Source organism: Canis lupus, chromosome 21, assembly GCF_003254725.2.
Source record: "Canis lupus dingo isolate Sandy chromosome 21, ASM325472v2, whole genome shotgun sequence".
In the NCBI taxonomy this organism is placed as follows: Eukaryota; Metazoa; Chordata; class Mammalia; order Carnivora; family Canidae; genus Canis; species Canis lupus.
In genome coordinates, this window is record NC_064263.1 from 49,032,908 (window position 1) to 49,054,349 (window position 21,442).

The 21,442-nt window shown below is 34.9% G+C and overlaps 1 protein-coding gene across 2 annotated transcripts in view; it reads right to left on the minus strand.

The window, feature by feature from the left end:
- Positions 1 to 1,039: 1,039 nt before the first annotated feature.
- Positions 1,040 to 21,442, minus strand: part of KIF18A (kinesin family member 18A) — a 78,402-nt gene continuing 57,999 nt past the window's right edge. For both annotated transcript variants that reach the window (XM_025459819.3, XM_025459820.3), the window contains exons 14-17: positions 10,593 to 11,037; positions 9,723 to 9,830; positions 4,096 to 4,205; positions 1,040 to 1,692 (exon numbers count right to left, since the gene is read on the minus strand). In XM_025459819.3, coding sequence (XP_025315604.1) covers positions 1,610 to 1,692; positions 4,096 to 4,205; positions 9,723 to 9,830; positions 10,593 to 11,037 — 746 coding nt within the window. In that variant the 3' untranslated portion in view covers positions 1,040 to 1,609. The remainder of the gene's footprint in view (positions 1,693 to 4,095; positions 4,206 to 9,722; positions 9,831 to 10,592; positions 11,038 to 21,442) is intronic.

Sequence of the window (21,442 nt, forward strand, 5' to 3'; positions counted from 1 at the left end):
TTTTCCACGTTGATTCCTTCCCTCTACTTTCTCCTTAACATGGTTGCATTGTAAATGCATTATTATTACAGCAAAATGCCTAGCTTATAAAAATGGCATATAAGAAAATCACTCACTTATATTCAGCCATAAAAAATGAGATCTGGCCATTTCAACAACATGGATGGACCTTGGGGGGTTACGGTAAGTGCAGTAAGTCAAAGAAAAAAGAATACCATGTGATTTTGCTTGTATGTGGAGTCATAAAAACACAATAAATGAACAAACAAAGCAGAAATAGACCCATAAATACAGAGAACAAACTGGTGGTTGCCAGATGGGAGAGGGGTGGGAGAAGGAGAAAAAAAAATCACTCACATCTTAAAGGTGGACCATGAGGTATGGTCACTGAATCCTGTTAGCCTAATTCATCTGTACCTGGTAAAAAAAATATCTTTTGATATTCTTTGAATTTCCTAAAACATGGAAAGGAAAAACAGGCAAAAGTAACTGTTTAACAGGCAACAGAGCTAACGGCTTAATGACCCCCGAGTCAACTGTGTATGGTGGCTCTCGCTAGCACAGATCCTGTGTGCACATCTGCTAACACGGAACTAGCAGAGTCAGAGTTGGAGGAAACTCCAAGAGCATTACTGGATCTCATACTCTCCCAACCAGATTTTAAGTTGAAAGACAGGACTAAAGTAAAAGGCCTAAAATGTTTCAACGGGTTGTTAAGTGTTTGTTTCGGTGGAACAATTCCCAGGCCACATAAAATTAAATGTGTTTAATCAAATATGTGTGCATTCAGAAGATGAACAAGTAAACAAGGCAGGTGAACAGTATGATTCCTTTGCAGCTCTGTGTGCTTCTATAGGAGGAGGGACGATTAAAACTTTGTCTCACTATCATTATGGAATCTATGGATCATTTTCAAACTGGGCTCTAGTCCATATATCCTGATCTAATCTGAAATACAAATCTACAAAATTCCCATTTTATATGAAATAATAGTATAAAGTGTGTAAGGGGTAGTAACAAGACAGAAAAGCAAACACTGTAAAATCTACATCTTTAATATAGTGAGTAGCAAGGAACAATATTAGTATTTTATTCATGCAGACTACTTAAATACTCTTTACAACGACTTTATGGGCACATATATGTACATTTGTACATCAAAGTACTCTTGGAAAGTAAAGTTATATATAGGATTAAAATAATGTATGACCAAATGTATCCTGGGCCATAATTTTATCACTTCTAAATTCTCCTTGTTTAAAAAGAAAAAGGATAATTTGACTATTGTTTTCTAAAATGTCCTAATCAACTTGCTATAGCAGTGTAAAACTGACCTGCTACCATGCCGACTTATGGATTATAAAGGGCGACAAATGTTTTAGTATCTTTATTAAAACATAGCCTTTTCTCTTGAAATTTAATATTTGCTTAGATTACAAAAGAACAAAACAGAAAGAATTTTATTTTCTGCTCACTGAAGGTATTTGGGTAAACCTAGCTTTAAGATGGTCTTCTTTCAAAGATTTTAGCTAGTTTCTGAAAGGGCGCTGGCAACAGATCCTTTTAAAAGGAGACTTGTCAATTCCATTTTCCTTGATTTTGAAGTGACTTATCTCAGATTTCCTTTTGAAATACTTCTTCCAAATTTTCTAACCATGTTTGGATTTACTTTATGGACGTTTCTTTTATAGTCTAGAGAAGAAATAAAAAGACATATAAATATGTTAAAAGTATTCAAAAAGAATTTTTTCACTATTCACTCAACTTATAAAAGTTTGTTAAAATTATATCCATTAGAAGAAAATTTATTCTTAAAATTTATAGTTGTTAACTAACATGATTTAAATAAAACATGAAGGTAACATTAATAACATTGGTCTAAACACAGAAATTCATTTCTCCATATTGCCGAGTTTTTAGTGTGCTCATGTGACATCTCACCCCCTCCCCAGCAGGTATCAAATAACATCACTGAATAAGCTACCACATTTAAGTTTTGTTCTTCTGAACTAATGAAAGACTATTCTACAAGAATTGTTCTTTCTTTTTTGCATCATCATTTTTTTCTTCATGGATTACTTCCCTAAAGCTTCTAAACTTCCATGTTTTTCCTATTTTTAGGAATATAATTTGCATCTAGTACTTCCTTACGTGCTAATCCTGGTCCCATACCTCTTATTCCTTTTACTGCCACCCCTCAAATACCCATTCCTCTGGTTCTTCACCAGCCTTCACAATGACTGTCTACTCATCCACGTGTTAAAGTGTCACTGACTTCTCTATGGCTCAGTTTAATCTCTTATCCATTTTCTTGTCACGTTAGGTTTTAGTTTAGAGGCACATATTCTCTTGACAGTATTCTCATTTCTCAGTAAATTGTAGTTACCTTTTTTCTTACTGATGTTCCTTTGTTTTTTTATTTGTACACTGTTAGAGAACTCAGTTGAACATATTCCAAGAAAGGCAGTACCGTTTTTTTTTTTTTTTTTAAGATTTTATTTATTTATTCATGAGAGACACACAGAGAGAGAGAGATGCAGGGGGAGAAGCAGGCTCCATGCAAGGAGCCCGACGTGGGACTCGATCCTGTGACGCCAGGATCACACCCTGGGCCAAAGGCAGGCACTAATCCACTGAGCCACCCAGGGATCCCACGCAGTACCAGTTCTTTCCTACTTTTTCTAGTAATTTCTCTTATGTATTTGGGCATTTTAACTTCGATATCCTAATATACATAAATTGTTACCTTCCCTTAAACTAATACCTCTAAGTGGTCTATTATCCTTACCAATACATAATCTTTTAACCTAGATTAACCCTTTCTTTGCTTTTTGGACAGCTCTGCAATTTAATATCAACTCCTACTTCTATGTAGAATTTTTAAATTTACCTCTCTTTATATATGAGATATTTGATGTATTTTATGGTTAGAAAATATGCATATTAGAAAAACCAAATCTCTATTTGAGAAGTATCAGAGGTTTATTATTTGCTTTTGGAAATATGATTTCCTGGAGAATTTTTTCAGGAGATTAATGGCGCAGTACAAATTCATACCAACTGCACATGCACATTGTTAAACATTATTAAATTTGGTGTGCTAAACCAAATAATCTTAGTAAATTTTATGTTTTAGGACATTTTTGCTTGATTTTAAAAATTTGCACAAAAGGCATTTCCACTGAACTTAAAATGGCTACCACATGAAGTAAGGATTTATCAATACAGTCCGGCAAAGCCATTGAGAAATTTAATGTTACTCTAATGAAAGAGCATTGATAGAAAAAAAATAACAATAGTTTTCATGTTATTCTTAGAAACAAACATACATTATCTCATGAAACCTCTTTAAATTCCAAGTGCAGTAATTACAAGTTCCTTTAGGGAAGAAACCACACTGAGTCTTAATGATCTTGCTATCTAGCACAGAAACTAGCACATAGTCAGTGCATAGTAAATAAATACTTCTTAAATGAAGTTTTAGGCATTATAGTATCAGAGAGACAGAGGTCTGGATACTAAGGCCTAACCTCTGGCTTCACTAAAGATGTGGTTTTGTTACTACAGATTCATGTCACCACCATATGCAGTTGAGAAGACATAGTCATCCCCGGCAGCATCTTTTTCAACTTGCTAATGGGAATTACAATACGACTGAACCTAGGTACAGACTGAAGCTTGGCAATAACTGCAGATTGAGTCACAGAGCAAATTATTAAAGATAATAAGAGAGAAATTTCAAGTAAAGTTTATCTGTTATCATTAACCCATTAAATAATATACTTAGCTAGTTATTTCAATTATTAGTCAAATTATTTATGGATTCTTCTGCAGTGTGAAGCAGTATGGATAACAAAAAAGATACAGAATATAGAGTTAGAAGTCTGGCTCCACATGAAGTATCTGCGTAATCTTGGGTATTTTCTATTTTGTGTCTTAACTTTTCTTACCTTTAACATAGTCATACTTATCATTTAATAAGTTGACGAGCAGATAAAAGGAGATTCTAATGAAAACACTGTAAGAAAATGTAAAGTACTATACATATATTTGGTAATCATGTTATTAAATGTCAAATTAAAAGCTGAGACATACCCACTGTTGGTCTGTTTTCTTGTAAGACCTTTTCACTTGCATCATCTTGTCGAACACGTTTGGCAAATCCAGGATTTACCTCAGCAGTTAATGAAGTATTTGATGCAGAACTTAAGGAGAAATTTTTTTTATTTTAGTAAAGAATTTTTTATAAATTCTAATACATACTCTATATGCAATGAAGATTAAAGAGAAAGTAAAATGATAGAATAATAAGTTGCAAAATCCCATAAAAGTAATAAATAGGAGGCACTAAATACATTTTTGGCCAATAGGAAATTTGGTGTGATTTTAATGATGTTTATTCAAACTGGAGATTGGGAGTGTAGGTATATGTAACAATTCTGTAACAAAACCTTTTCAGGGTGCTCTGCTAGAATATAAGCAAACACTATTATTCGAAGTGTAGAGATAAAGAGCACCTTGCAAGAGGTGAAAAACTAAGCTCATATTACAAAATTGGAGCAAGAACCTTAATCTGGAGAATATAACCAAATGTGATTGTTTGGAAACTTTGCTTTCAATCAAAACATGGTAATAGACTGAGACTCTCTGATTACAATCATAGAAACTGAAAAGAATGATTTTTTTTTTCCTAAAGATTTTATTTATTCATGAGAGATACAAAGAAAGAGAGAGAGGCAGACACAGGCAGAGGGAGAAGCAGGCTCCACGCAGGGAGCCCGACTTGGGACTCGATCCCAGGACCCCAGGATTACGCCCTGGGCCGATGGCGGTGCTAAACTGCTGAGCCACCCAGGCTGCCTAGTGATCTATTTTCATTTAAAAAAAATTATATGAATTTTATATATCAAAGGGTCAAATTTCCAACTTAATTTGAGTTGACATATTACTATTAAACACCTATCACTATGGCCTCATGTTACAGGATATTATAAATTAGGCAGTGATAACACCTGTTCTAAAAACTTACATAATGACTATATGGTGAGGAGGAGGAAAATAAGACAAATACGCAAAATAATACAAGGTAAAGTAAAACACAGTGCTATAGGTTTCAAACTATAAGGAGCTATAGGTTCCTGATTTCAAACTTAGGGGGAAAAAAAAAAACCTCCCAAAAAACAACTGAAAGATTTTGTGGATGCGATGAGTTTGAGCTAGGCCCCGAAGAATAACAGTCCAATCCTTCTGAACCCAAAGAGGATCAAGTTCTAACAAGCAGGATTGGGATCGAGGGAGGGATAAATGAGCATCTCCCCCCCTCCATACTGATTTAAACAAGCTAATTTTAGGCAGTTTCTGATTAAAAAAGATATCATATACCATTTTACAAGTTGATACTAATTTGATAGTTGCATTAACACTGGAGGCTTCCCTCTTACGGCCACACTTTGCTCTTCTGGTAATCCTTTCCTAACCACAGGGTAAACTGATGTGGGTGTGTTTGTAGAATGGGGAGAAGATGGATTGGTGGTAGAGTTATCAAAAGAGGTCAGAAATGGCAATTTAATACGACAGCGAAGAAAAATAGGCGGGAGCACACTACATGCTGGCAAAAATAACTCAACCTATGTACCTCAATTTTTCTAAAGCCTGTAAGAAAAATGATCATGGTTTTTCAAATGATAATTTTGCCTACTCTGTCCAAGAACATAAATGATATCTACCCAAAATGGTAACAAGACCGTACTAGTGCTATGACCGTACTAGCAAATTTAGTTGTAGAAACTCTCTATTCCTAAATGGTGCTAAATGAAATAAGTTGATATAATTTGGTTTTGGATACTAAACACCCTTCTTGGATAACATAACAGCTGTCTCAAGGCAAAAAATCTTTTTTGGTCATTTGGTGATTTTTCTTCAAGTACAAAGATCATTGTCATTGGTTACTTTTGTAAGCGTTAGTTTTCCCAATCTTTTCTCTTAAAATTGTCTTTATTATTTTATGGTATGATTTTTCACTTTGGTTAGTTCTAGGATGTCTGTTTTTACTATTTAACTGTTTTTACTTGAAAATTAGGCTTTTGAATATCTATCTGAAAGAAACTTCGTATTTCTAGGAATGAAATCAAAGCCTAACAAAGTAAGTTGTATATACTTAAGTGAAATACATGCAAACATTTTTAAGGATTTAGATAAAATAATCCACTGATCAAATGTTTAACATTCATGTTATAAATTTATTTTAGATTTATGTTGGATCATAAAATAGGACTTAAAATTGGTATGAGAAATTCAAATTATGTTAAAGACTATATTGAGAAGAAATCTAAAGATTCTTCTAGTTATGTGCCAAATATATTTCCATATCTATTGATGAAAGTTAAGATTTAACCTTTTGTTTCCTTATATGGATCGTATGTTTCTCCTTCCTTAACATATAGATCTCATATTCTTCCAGTTGAGATAATTTCTAGTTGGAACCATTAGGTGTCTTTCAAAACAAACCAAAAATGTGTGACAAGTGTGAGACCCATTTCTGGGTGCTAAGAAAGACTATGAAACAAACAAAAACCAACAAACCAAATAAACAAAGCAAACAAACCCCCAAAACTTTGATTAATATATACATATATACTACATTTGTATATTTAGTAGCCTGATTTAATTAAAACAGTTTGCTACAGTGATATTAAATAAATTGTAATGATTAAAAATTTAATATTCTCAATTTAAGTAGGAACTAAAAAATGGAGTTTTGTAGGTTTTGAGAATATCCAGAGCTTTGGGACTCTAATTTTTTTTCAGAGAGAAAAGCTGATACAAACTAAATAAAATAACTATACACATGGAGCCTTCTTTTCATTTTTAAAAACCTTATGTGTATATATATAGGTATATATTCATAGATATACACACACACACACACACACCCCCAAATATGTACATAAAGCTGCTAAGTGGAAAATACCAGAGTTTATTACTCTCAAACTCATGTAGGTTTAATTGAGGAAAAGGAAGGTTAAAAAAAAAAGTAATTATGTACATTTCTAGCATTAATCTCTTTTAACCTTAGTTAATGGCAGGATCTAATTATTGGTACCAGAGGGAATGTAATAGAGCAATTAATAGGCTATGAGAAATCTTACTTTCTTTATATGTCCTTTAGTATTATTTCGCAATATTAGTTGCTCTAAAGAGTGGAAGCTCTTTAAGTCATCTAAAACCACTCTAAACATATAGCTTACATACCTGGACATTTCTTGAAAAATCAATTAATTTTGATAATGATTATGTATGCATTTAAAACTTATTATTAGCTATAAACTTTAGCTACATCTTAGTTAACACAACAGATCATGCTATCAGTGAAGAACCAGAAAAGTCACCACCACTAATTAATGGAAAGAATAACACAATCAACACAATGAAAATTAGTAATAAGATGATGACGGTTAGCTAGGCTCACTCATTAAGTGAGTGATACCCAATACAAGAGTCAGACAAATTGCATCATTTAAATTTGTGCCACAGCAAAATACAGAATTTTAAATGTCATGGATAGTTAGAGGCATTCTGGAAAAATCAGTCCATGAATTTTAAATCTACATTCCAAGGCTCTGCTGTACTTTGGAGGAGAAAGGACAGATCCTAAATGCACCTATGAGATAATACTTTATGTGGCACAAATAGATTATTGTAAATTTGTTTAGACTGGCCCAGATGATGACAGGTTCATGGTGGAAAATAAGAAACCTAAAAAGAGTTATTCTATCCTAGGATCTTATACTCTTTTCCCCATAATCACGTCAAAGTAAAAGAGGTAAAGCAAGTCTGAGCCATTTTACAATATAACCATTCACTGTATGTTGTCATTGCATTCACGGCTGTGGGGATGTAAACACTATGCAACGGGAGTCACGTCATACAGCTCAGGATGTAAGATTTTTCCTTGTCTTTGATTTTTAGCTGTTTTACTGCGATGTACCTAGTTATGTTTCTGTTTGTATTAATGCTGCTTGTGGTCTGCAGAACTTCTCAAATCTGTGATTAGTTATCTTTTTTCATTGGAAAACTATTAGCCAGCATCTCCTCAAACACTGTTTTCCCCCATTCTTTCTCATTTCTTTCTGGGACTCAAAATATATACATACTAGACCTTTCTAACTGTGTCTTATATGTTTTTTTCACTCTTCTCCATATTTTCTATCTTATTCCTTCGAACATTGGCTTAGATATTTTTTCTGTCAATCTATCTTCCGGTTCACTAAACTCTCTTCTGCTGTGCTTAATCTATTGTTTATTTATTTACAATTTCAGTAGATTCTAATTTTTTTAGCTCTAGAATATACAATCCAGTTTTTTTTTTTTTTGGGGGGGGGGGGGAATTATCACTATTTTGATGAACTAAATCACAGTCTTATTTTTAAAGTACCTACCTGATAATTTTACAGTATCACTAATGGATCTAGATTTTTAGTCTGTTTCCTGACATACTTGGTAATTTTTGCTTAAGCCATAAACATGTAAAAAAAACCTACACAAAACTGTAGATGCTCTAGTTGGTATATTTCTCCAGGAATGACTTAATTTTCTTCTGGTAGGAAAGCAGAACAGAAACAGATCACCTCGATCCAAAAGGGATAGAGGTGGTGTGAGGTCTTTTCAGGCTTTCAAGAACTGGTCTACTTCCAGTTTACCCTACTCCTATAGAGCACAGGACTTCGAGGGTCTCAAATAAAATCCTGGCGGTTTCATAGCACCTTTTCTTCTCAATGATCCCTGAACAGTTTTTGTGTCCTAGCTCCCATGAGAATGTTAAAATTCTGCTTAATATTTTAGCCTCTCAGCTTTGTTTCTTGAACTCTTATGCCAGAGTTCAGATTGTGTAGCAAAAGCTACACACAGAATTATTTTGCTTCCTTAGCCATTTTCAGCTTTGTTTCTTGGCCTTTTACCCCACAGAATGTAGAACTTGGCAGCTATATTGAGGGCAAAAGCTACACACAGAATTACTTTGTTTCCCTAACTCAGTGAGACTGCTGATAGCTGTGGGCTTCCATTTTGTGCTTGGCTTCTAGACTTGATGCCATGGATTGGCAAATACTAAATGGAAAAAAGAGGCAGACAAGGTTTGGCTCTCTATAGCTTGTTTTCCTTTCCTCTGGATCTTAGACCTTCAAGTCCTGGCTGCCTTGGTTAGTCTCCAGTGCCTTGAAAGTAGCTGTTGGTTGTATTTCATCGGCTTTTATAACTGTTGTTGATGGGTGGTTTCGTCTAATATAAGCTATATTGTCATAGCCAGAAATAGAAGTCTCTTCACTCATTACATTTTAGTCATATATCAAAATCCATTAAAGTAATACATTTTTGGGACTGAAGAAATTCATTAATGTACAAAAAGAGAAATACCAAATGAGCACAAGTTGTCACCAGAAGAAAGTTAAAATTAAGTGACATTTTTGAAGGCCAGAAGACTTTTCAATTTATTTTTAATAATCTAAGATACAGAATACTTTATGTAAATAGCAAGTGAAATACTTGGGCTTTATCAAGATTTGCCTTTGATAATGTAAACCCAGTGCTGCATTCAGAGCAATTAATTATATGTACATTTAAGTATGAATTCACAGTTTCATTATAAGAAATAAAAAGGAGACGTAGGAAACAAAGTATAAAGATGATGTTGTGTAAGCACTGAACCAGTTGATGGTTAATTGTACCTTGTTAACTTCCGTTTCCTTCTGGCAGCAGCCGTCATTGCCATGTAGGATGGTTCTATGCTTGGTATAGGCAGAGGATGTTTAGTTGAGAATGAAGAAGAGGCAAGCCTGTATATTAGATAATAAAAAATAGAGTAATTTTGATTTGTACTATGGAGAAAAAGGGGGCATACACTTTCATAATTAGAATACCATTTCATATGAATATATAAAGAAAGATATTATTCTAGCCTATAAAGCCTCTCTTGCTTGCCATTGGGTTTTCTTTTTTTTGTATCATAGAAAGAGTTGCTCTCAAGGATTTCTGCATCCCAACAGCATAGAAAGGTGAAGGTGTCAGTCTTCTCATATTTGGATTACTTGTGATTATACAGATGAAATGTACAGGATATGAAATAAGAAGTGAGACAAAGTGAGAAGGATATTTGCTAGGATGCCATGTAGTCACCAGCACCTAAGAAGGATGATGATTTAGGGTAAGCTGAGGTTTGCTAAATATCAATAAAAAATGTGAGATTTCCTTTAGTGTATATATTAATAAATAATAATAAACATAGTAAACCTCTGATTGTCCTGCCTAACTTTGGAGTATGTAGAACTAAATCGATCTTAAGGTTTCTTCTAGCCTACTGAGGGTCAATCAACTAAGATATCAAATTAAAGATTAAAATATTGTGTTAATGGATTAATATTTAAAAAGACAAGGCTAAATGAAGGTAAAATACTGACTTTTATAATCAAGACTACATACTTGACTCATGAAATAGACCTTAAATATAACTAAAGAAGAGAAAGAAAGCTATAGTTTTAAGGCTATGTAAGTAAAAAAAGAACAAAAACAAAAGAACTGGCAAATACTCTTTTTTGTACCTTTGTAAAATGTTATTATTGTTTGGCAGTGATTCTTGCTCAGGTGATTTACTCTTCAAATTCTTGATGTCTTCACATATAATAAATGTGGAGTCCAAATCTTCCTGTCCATATTCTTTTCTCCGGCTGTGAGGAGTATCTATTTCACATAATGTTTTCAGAGAATTCTCACCATTTACATTTGAGCTGATGGTCTGAAAACGTGTAGCTTGTGATAATGGTTTTGATGAGGTCACTATAGATGAATTTTGAGCAGTTTTTCTACAGTCTTCTGGCGTATACACAATAGGCTGAAGTTCTTTGCTGAGAGAATCATTGAGCTCCAAACTTTCAGACAGTGCGGACTTTTGAGGATGTGCTGCTTTCAGGGGAGAAGGCATTAGTTTTCTTCGGGTTCTTTTATGGGGAGGAATTTTAAGCAGATTGGATTCACTTGAAGATATGCCTATTTAATAAAATTAAAAAGAATCTCAATAATGTCACCTAGGTTTCTAATAACTCTATCAGTTAAACATCACCACCACCACCAATAATAAAATACATTTTCTGCCAATTGATGAAAATGTAAAAGAAAGTTGGAAAGGAAAAAAAAAACAGGTTATTAGTAACCTTAAATAATGTTAATGAGATTAACATTAATTAACATTAACAGAAAATAAATAATAAATGACTAATATAAATACTAATTCATAGAGCAAAATTGAGATTTTGGGTAATCATGAAAACATTCCAACAAATTCTAATGATATTCACAAGCAATTTCCAGCTTTTATGTTTGATTTAGGTTTAACATAAAATATTCAACAATCATAGGTACAGAGATTAGTTACTTGTCCTATCATAAAGTATCATCAGTTATTTATTAATTGAGTGGAAGTCTAGTCTAAACAGGAATGGCAATAACCAATAAAATCTCAGGTGAATGAAATTTTAAATCTGTTACTATCTCAGGTATTGTGGTTAATTAAGCATTCTGATTGTTTGTTTCTTATACCATACATAATTTACAGGTTTTCAAAAGTTAGATTAATACCTTAAGATAAATGAACATAAGTTGAAGAGGTCAGAGTATCCTTAACATGACCCTCGTCACTCTGTCCAAGTAGGTCTCCCAAATGTCAAGAGGTCACTAAGTTTAATGAACTTTTCTTACCCCTATCCTACAAATTCTGTAGCTTTTCAAAATGATTTTCTTGCTATACCTCTCCAACATCTGTTACCTTCTTCATCCTTCACCTGGTAAATGTATATATTTCCCTAAAGAAATTCACTATTAATTTGTAATTATACTTTTTCAGTCATCTGGGTCCCAGATAACTAATTTTTGCCATTTCCTTGCATTTTCCAACTTCCACCAATCCTCTCTCTCTTACACTTAAAATCAAAACATAATTCTGATTAAAGACTTATAGTTCTATCTAAACATAAATATGATATTCAGAGATTGTCACCAGGGAAATTCCTGTTCCTTGGTCCAAACTTAAGAAATAGTTTTGTTTAAACTTAAGTTTGAATTCCCACAATCCAGACATGCTTAAATATTTACCTCTCAAACACTTTTTAAAAATATATAAAAGATTAATTGCATACACAAACAATAAACTTCATCAACTCCAGTGTGCCAATCTTGTATTTCTTTATTAATATTTTTCTGCTTTGTTTCATTCATGGTGAACTTAAGGTGCCTGACATGAAGTAACTTTGCCTGAAGTGTATCGTCCAGGAAAGAAACTACTATGTTTTCAAATCATGCAATACAATTCCCAACTGATATAATACTAACTTTATGATATAATACTAATTTAACACTGAAAGCTGCATAAGTATTACGTATTTCAATAATTCAATTCAAACTTTCAACCGAGTTAGAAGATACACTTACAACAATCACCAACAGTACACGCATCATTCTTATTATGTTAGTTGACGATAGTCTCTGCTATGGCTAGGTTGACAATTACCCTCTAGGAAAGACAATTGAAAAACAGGAAGAAAAATATGATCCCTGTTCTACTAAGGAATTTTACTTTTCTGAGAACCAGATAAATGAGATCCAGATCTTAAAATAATTTTCCACTCCCTTTAACATGACATTTGTCAAATTTTCCATTACCAGATATTTTTATACTAATGCTGCAGTGTAAAGACAGTTACTTTTCTCCACTGTGCTGCTACCACCAATTTGGTGGCTATTAATAGCTGGAAGATTAACTTCTTTTCCCCTGAGAGGCAGCAGGGGTATATAGAGGATAGAAAACTATATCGAGGATAGAGAGCTGAATTGGGAGTCAGGAGACTTGGATTCTATTTCCGGCTCTAGCAACAACTCACCGAGTGACCTTGGGCAACTCACTTAAGCAGTATGGGCATTAACGCCCCTAGAAAAAAGGGGATACTACCTTCATGTACCGGGAATTTTCTAGGATTAGATAATATCTATAAAATAACTTAGGGTTCAAAGAAAGGCTCTAGAAATGTAAATACGCTTCAACTGTTGGCACTACTACTTTCACAGAGAAAGTTGTAATTTACTTTCCAGTATTCTATCACTAAAAGAACATATTTCAAACAATGTCTCACTTTCTGTTTATCAGAAACCCAGTTTATCAAAGCTAATGATAAATTGTAATATAAACCCAAAGTATCATTAAAATATGCACATCTAAGTGTTCTTTGAAAATGCAGGCTTCGTGATATTATTTTAAAAACCCAAAACACAATGGAACATGAAGTCTCAAGAGATAAGGATTAACCAGTCACTATTTTCCTTGTACACAGCATCTAGAGAGGGATACCCCAGAGCGGCACTGAGCTAATTCCCATAATGGTAGGCCACTTTCTCCCTACTGCTTGTAAAAAACATGGAAATGGGGGTCTTCCATAAGACACTGACACAGTTTGTCAGTGAAATCAACGGCAATGTTATAATGCTACATCTTTGGCCATAATTCTGCTCTTCTGGAGGGACAGATATGATAACTTGAAGGAGAAACATGGAGATATGGTCGTTAATATAGATTCACACACCACTGTTTTCCTGAGCCTTGAAGAAAAGATGCTACAAACATACAGCGTATGCAAAATATAAATCCAGTAGGTTCTTTTCATCCTTTTAGCTATTAAATACATACAATAATATGAAGGGGGCAGAAAAGAGATGGTCAATTCAGGACTACGTCGGCTGACTAGTAGCCCAGAAAGGTTTAGGAGAGAACCAGAGCAAAAACAAGATTTAAAGATTTAAATACAAATTCAACAGTCACTCTACTGTAACCACAAAAGGACTATGTCTCCATTTAATCCATGAAAACTAAAAGAGAATAAGCTGACATTTCAGTTTGAATATGATTCCCAGAATATATAAATACAATTATATAATAAACTATCATTCTCTTTTAGCTAGTTAAGTGATAAAGTACATTAAATGGGTATGGCAAACTGGAGTGTTGGGTTAGGGGCACTGTACATTTTAAACAGGCTTTCAGAAACATTGGGTATGCTAGCTCTATGTCTATAAAAGAGATTTGCTGTACTTTTCCATTAGAGGATGTACAGTAACTTTCCAGAAGACAAGGCTTGGGGCACTTGTAGTTTCCCCTGACTGAGCCTGGGAAAATACTATCTAACAAGATTCTGTGATTCTTGGGCCTACAGAGTAGAAATGATAAAGAAGGAACCTGGAGGCAGATTATAATTCCTTTATAAAGGCTTCATAAAATGAGAAAAAGAATCATGTAGTTACAGACTTTCAGAACAAGGGACTCGAACAGATGATGATAGTCAATAAAATACTTCAGTAATGTGGGTGTCACACAGGAAAGGAGAGAAAATTAAAAATGCGTTGTTATAAGGCAGGCTCTTAAAAAGTGAGATAAAAATGATTAGTAGTCACTTGGGAAGATAGCAAGTCTTCTCTCCGGGGCCTTTCCATCTAAAAATCCAGCCCACTATATCATGTATTCGAGTACAGGAGGTAGTGTGTAGCAATATATCTTATGCTCAATAAAAAGCACTTTTGGGACTTTAACTCTCTAACACATTGTAGGTATACTGGATTTCTACTGACCTGAAATGATTCTGATCCATGGCATGTAAGTAAATATGTTGAAATTCATTTCCCGATAATAATAATAACCATATTGTCAAGACATTTAGAAAGAGAAGGCACCACTAGTATTTTCAATCTAGGAAGAATGTTTAATTATGAAAGGGAAAAAAGAGTTTTAGACAGCTGTGGTACAAGAGAAACAAGAGGATTGCATCGGCATAAAAAGAAGTCACTGTTTATTTATCCACCCAGTATTAAGCACCTGCCATGTTCCAGATCTTTTCTGGGTTTTGAGAATCTAGCAGGAAACAAGACATTTAAGAACCGACATTTTTGGGGGAAGAAGGTAGAAAAATAAATGATCTTAATTAATTAAGATAATTATGACAAATGAGTTGGAAAGACAATAAGACAAGTGGAATAGAGAGTGATGGGAGATAGCAGGGGTATTAATTAAATGGCAAGGGCAGGCGATTCTCAAGATGGGATCTGTGATCTGAGGCTTGAACGACTGCGGAGGAGCCAGTCTTATGAAGATCTGGGGGAAGAAGAGAAAATAGCAAGAACAAAGACCCGACAGCAACAATAAATTTGTTGAGCTCAAGGAAAAGAAAGAAGGCTAATGTGATTGAAGTCTAGTGAGTCAGAGGGAGAAGAGAAATAAGAAGAGGCTAGAGAGATCAAAAGGGCCCAGCCTGTGTTAGGGCTTATGAACAAAATAAAGGTCTGGGTTTAGTTCAAGTGCAAAGGGATATCTGTGGAAGATTATTTTAAACATGGATATGATGTGATCCCATTTGTTTTTTAAAAAAGATTGCCTTGCTTACCATGTGGAGAATAGAATATGAATGGGTTAAGAGGGGAAAGAGAGAAATCAGTAACACAGTTATTGCTATAGCCCAGGCAAAACAAATGAGAGCCTGGATTAGACTGGCAGCAGTAGCGATAGATATGGGAAGGGTGTTGTCATCAAATAACCAGATTATAATCATATAAACTATATTCAGAACATTTACAGTGACACACATGGGTGTGATTAGCTGCCCAACAATCAGGACCAAAGATAAGGAGTTCACACAAAGGAGCAGTAACTTGTATAATTTAATCAACAGAGATTGGCAACTTTCAGTGAAATCATGAACCATTACTGTATGAGCAATTATAGAAAAGCTTAAAAGGTCCTAAATGTTATTCCCTCAAATTTGGCATTCTCTTGTTCCTGACATCCCCCTTCCCCCAGCCCACTCACTGCATTTGAAGTCTTGTCCTCTACTGAGGAGCTCTGACTCAAGTAAATGCCAGGTGCCTTGGAATCTGCTTCCCTTCCTCTCTAGTTTGCATGTTTGTGGACTTGAGGCAGCAGACACTCTCTGGGGTTTGAGGATACAGTTATTTATCCAGAGATGATGGCTGTTATCATCACACTTGGGTAGCAGTGAAAAGGGAAGAAAGGGAGAGAGGCTAAGTAGGAAATGGTTCTAGAAAAGAGTGGCAGAAAGAAAATGACTGAAAATGGACTTTGGCTCCCAGGAGTTTGTGCAAAGGGAGAGAAAGATTAAGGTAACAGAATGATATAGAAAGAGTACCCTCTGTTTTCTCTGCAAATTCATCTCTAGGCATCCTCAAATCACTGACAGAGATTTATTATCAGTTCAAGGCATAGACATACTATGATTTCAGATATAAAGAGTGGCTTCTCCACTCCTAATACCTTGTCAGTTATTGCATTCACTTTCTTAAAAAGGAGCCACTGTCTTTAATCCATATTTAATGAAACTTTAAGATGCAAAATGCGGTCCTGTAATGAATGCATTTTGATAACATAAAAAATAATATTCATGCTATCAGAACCTTCTCTGTTTGATAGGGGAGGAGGACAGAGAGGCACTGAATATTCGGGAGAATTTCTCACTGGAAGAACCAGATACCTTGTTGGCTTCACCTTATATGTGTTGCTATAGAAACATCTATAGTATAAGAAGGGATATGAAGGTTAACTTTGCAAAAGACAATCAATTTTAACCAAGATGGTAACTTGAGGAGAAGCATGTAGCTTCCCATCCAGATTTCCTTTAAAACACCATATAATATAATGAAAATAGGAGAAAACTTTTCCTAATATTGGTAATAAGGGAGGAATATTGTGGGCACACCAGGGCATTAGAGGATTTTGGGGAGGATATTATGTAGCTAGAACTGGAATAAAGGAAGGCACGGGGGAGAATAACATAAAACTGTTCCCCCACTTCACATTTCAGTGCTGCCCCTGGGACTTAAGTAACAGACACTGGAAGAATGTTACTGGAGTCCCTTTACATGAGGAGCAGGGATGAAGGAGTGGAGGAGGTAAAAGGGCACAGGGTGCGACAAGGCTACGGGACACAGTCGATGGTAAGATCTGAAAACAAGCAGGAGCACTCAGAGGCCCCCACATCCAGTCCCGGCCCAGCTGTCTCAGAAGTGGAAGGACACTGAACAGAAAGTGCCCCCTACCCTGGGGGCCTTGCTCCCAGTACGGGGGCCGCACCACATATGGATGAGAAACTTGGGCAAAGAGGCAAGGTTTCTGGCTGAGAGTACCCCTATGGCTCTGGTTCCTGTTCTGTACTCTTGGGTATTCGCTCCTCCCCACCTCTACCTCCTCCATTACTCAACCTTAATTTCTACTGATCATCAACAAGTTATGGAAAAGGCGTACTTGTAATATAAAGGAATGGCAGATTTGGCATACCAACTCAGGCCTTCGATAATCCAGATGTATGTTCTTCACCCCTACACAAGACTGAGTCCCTACCATAGGGAAAATTAAATCCATCAGGATAATGGTTAAATAAAACATGGGGATGTTCACAATTACATTGTTACTTAAAGTCATGTTTTGTAGGTTATCTGATAATATGGAAAAATACTCCTTAAGTAGTATGTAACAAATTCTACATACAGCATGATCCCAAATTTGAAAACAAAAAAAATCCACGTAAAAGAAATCAAAGCATACACATACTTTCTGCAAGCAAAAAAGGAGGAAAAAGTCACAGAGAACAGAGTGAAAGGTAATATGGCTTGATATATTAAAATATTAGCATAGATTATAACTGGAAAAATTCTGAGTGATCTTATTTTCTTCTTTAAGCATTTGACCACTTTTTATAATAAATATATACTGCTTCTTTAAAGTTATAAATAACAAAATTTTTTTTTTAAAGAAGAGCAACATAAGGTGTGGAACAAAAGCGAATAAAAGCCCAGGCCTCTCAAGCCTCAGAACGTCTCTAGAACTGGAGGCTAGAGGTTGAATCTGAAAGTATAGGGTGGAGATAAAAACAGAACTGACTGAAAGTCTACACAAGGAAGTTGGACCCCCAAAGTCCCCTTACCCCATCACTGTCACCTTGTCCTGCCAGGTGACTGTTCCTTTGTCACTGTTAAAAGACAAGTTACTCCCTAGACAGGTTAAGACTTGGGGCCAATATGCACAGCTGACACTGGGGGATTTTAATAATTTCTCAATAATGAATGCATGCAAATTTTTCTTTTACTTCTCTAATACACTGGTGTTGGGCTTATACATCTCCTAAATGTGAAATCAGTTCTTTATAGATAAACTAAGATAATAAAAAGATATAAGTGTTGATATTTTCAGGCTCCTCCAAACCAACTTTTTCCAGAGATGACTATAAAGCAAAGCTGAAAAGACCTAACTATGTACACAGGAAGTACCTAGGGTCACCAGATATTTGAGGACATTCAACAAGATAGGGCACAGAACTACATACAAGAAAAAAAAAAAAAGTAAAAGGAAATAGACAACGGAGAAATAGTAGAGTATATTAGAATAGCCATAATTCATATCCAGAGAGATGAAAAATTATTACATTCATCAAAAAGAAACAAAGTGCTATGGAAAGAAATACTGAATTACTAAAAAGAGTTCTTAAAAATTTAAAATATGAGAGGGAGATAAAAGCCAAAATAAAGGCTGTATGATAAAGTTAAGGACATCTCCCAGAAAGAACAAGCAAACCAAAAGAGGTAAGTATTAGAAGGCAGATAAAAGAATTTAGAGGATCAATCCAGGAGACACAACATCAGATCAGTAATGTCCAAAGACAGAACAGAAAATAGGGAAGGAAAGTATATATGGAGGTATATGTATGTGTATGTGCATAAATACACAAAGGAACATTTCTCATAGGGAAAAGAAAAAGATTTTCAGAAAGAAAGGCCCAGACTATTTGGTATAATGAGATGAAAAAGATCAACACCAAAGCACATCATTGTGATACTTCAGAAAACTAAGGATAAAGGGAAAATTCCAAAATCTTCCCGGGAGGAAAAAGTCACCCAGGAAATATGGAGAATAAAAATGGCATGTGAGTCAAGAACAGCACTGGAATCTAGAAATCAATGGAGCAATGTCTTCACAGTTCTCAGAAAAGTTATTTCCAACCTAGAATTCTATACCTACTCAACTAACAAGAAAATATATTGCCAAACATGCACCATCTCAAAAAAGTTTACCTCCTGCGCACCCACTGGAAGAATCTACTGGAGGATGTGTTTCTGCAAAATAAGGGAGAATAAGAAGAAGGATGGGAATAAAAGCAAATACTACATACAGAGACCTTAAAGCTATACAAGAAAGAGAATTTACATGCTTTTTTGGCATAACAGGAGATAATATTTACTGGAAGACACTCTAGACATTTACTTTTAAAAATGTATATATATATTTTAAAGACTATTTATTTTGGAGAGAGAGAGAGAGAGAGAGAGAGTGCGCGCACAAGCAGGGTGAGGGGCAGAGGAAGAAGCAGGTTCTCCCCTGAGCAGGGAGTCTGACGCGGGGCTTAATCCTGGGGCTCTGCAGTCATGGCCTGGGCCAAAGGCAGGCGCTTAACTGACTGAGCCACCCGGGTGCCCCTCCAGACATTTACTTTTAAAAACCCAAAGCACATTTGGAAAGATGGGGTAGGAGAGAAAATGTATCTATCATGTAAAGGTATTAAATCCTTATTGTCCAAAATAAAAAATAAGTAGATGATATCTAAAATTGGAAAAACATAGGCAAACAGGAATTAGCAGTATAAATTTGAAATTTGGAAATTAAAAGGAAAAACCAGAAAACACAGCTAAATTGGGAATGGGCAGCAAAAGGGCAAGGCTACAAATATGACAGTACCTGTCAGCCTTCTCAACTATGTAAACATATACTTTTATAAAATATAAAATGAACTGTAAAAGCAGGTGGAGAGGGGAGAGAGAAAAAGAGGCAAGGCAGACAGGCACACACATGTACACACATCCAGGAACTTTTAAGGAAAATAATCGGACTTTGGGATTATAAAGGGAAAAGCAGACCAAAACATATATCTTGCTTATTCTGGGAAAGCTTTACTCAAAATCTGTGGACTCTGAGTAGAGTCAAACTAGCCAAAGTGATGAACCTTTACATTCAAAAGTCTAACTGAAACATGTAAGCAAATAACATGAATGGAACAGGCAAAGAGAAGAGCAAATGAACGTTGTAGGACTAGGGAAGGTGGGAGAGCTCTTTTCTTTACTTAGCCCGTTCCCCATAGGCTTACTACCCACCTCACTCCCCACCTCACGTTTTCCCTGGCATATAACAAAAAGGGAGAATGATTATCTACCTGATAAAATTTAAAGACGGCTAATAAAAATGTGAATCAGTCATCAGAAATAAATCATTCCATATGGTGACAAATGGGTAAAACGATTTAAAGTCATGAGTTCCAACACGAAGGGAAATTCCTTTTCTTCAGGGAACAGGTAAACTGTGAAATCTGAATGGCAGCATGTGTAATTTTGATATATTCAAAAGTTTATAGAGAATAGTAGCAGAAATAAAAATAGTGTTTAGGACAGCAAAATCTCTCAGAAATAAAAGGCATGCTTGCATAAGGATATGAATTTAATCAGTTTGTTTTCAGATATTTTAAGCATCTTAAAGATCGCCAGCTTTAGTTATTTTGTTATATCTATCTTTACTTTCACATTTAGATTCCATATGAAGACATAATAGATTTAAATTCCTTATATGTTTGTTGAGAAATATTCAGATGATTAAACAGAGAGGATGTCAATTTAAGGATCAGCAAATTTCCTACACTATTTTCAACTTAACCGGAGTATATAAGTTCTAAAAAACAGTCTGAGAACTACCCGGAGAGGAACTGCTCACTGAAAGATAACTTCAGTATTGCTTTACTTACAAAAGTCTAATACAATTATCCTGAAACTGAATATCTTTTTAGGCTTATTAACACTTCCCATAGTTGAAGGTACATATTAATGAAGAAGTAACAGTATATAATGCACCTGATTGCTGTTTTTAGAGTAACAAAGCTTTTCTTAAAAGTAACAATTTAACAAAAACACATATACAATGCTAAAGACTAATCAACAAACTCCTAGTTTAGGAAGGAGGGTAGGCGGTGGAGATTATATGATGAAATAATAGAACTTTTCAAAATAATTATGTGCTACAATTCAAAACAGGATTTTAAAAGTAATGAGAGACAGGGCTACTGAAAGATATAGAAGAGCTGCTCTTCTAAACCCTACAGTAAGTTTTGTTTAATGAATCCAATCTTAGTCTTTGTAATACTCATCCATTAATAGTTTACGAAACATCTTAAAATATTTATATGATGCTTTAAGGCATCTTATATACAACTGAAAATGTGCATTTCAGGATAAAGTGGTTAGTGTTCTATTCATCTGTTCCTGCATTATGGCTAGAGATTCCCGCTTCAAAAAGTTTGTTTACTGTAAGTCC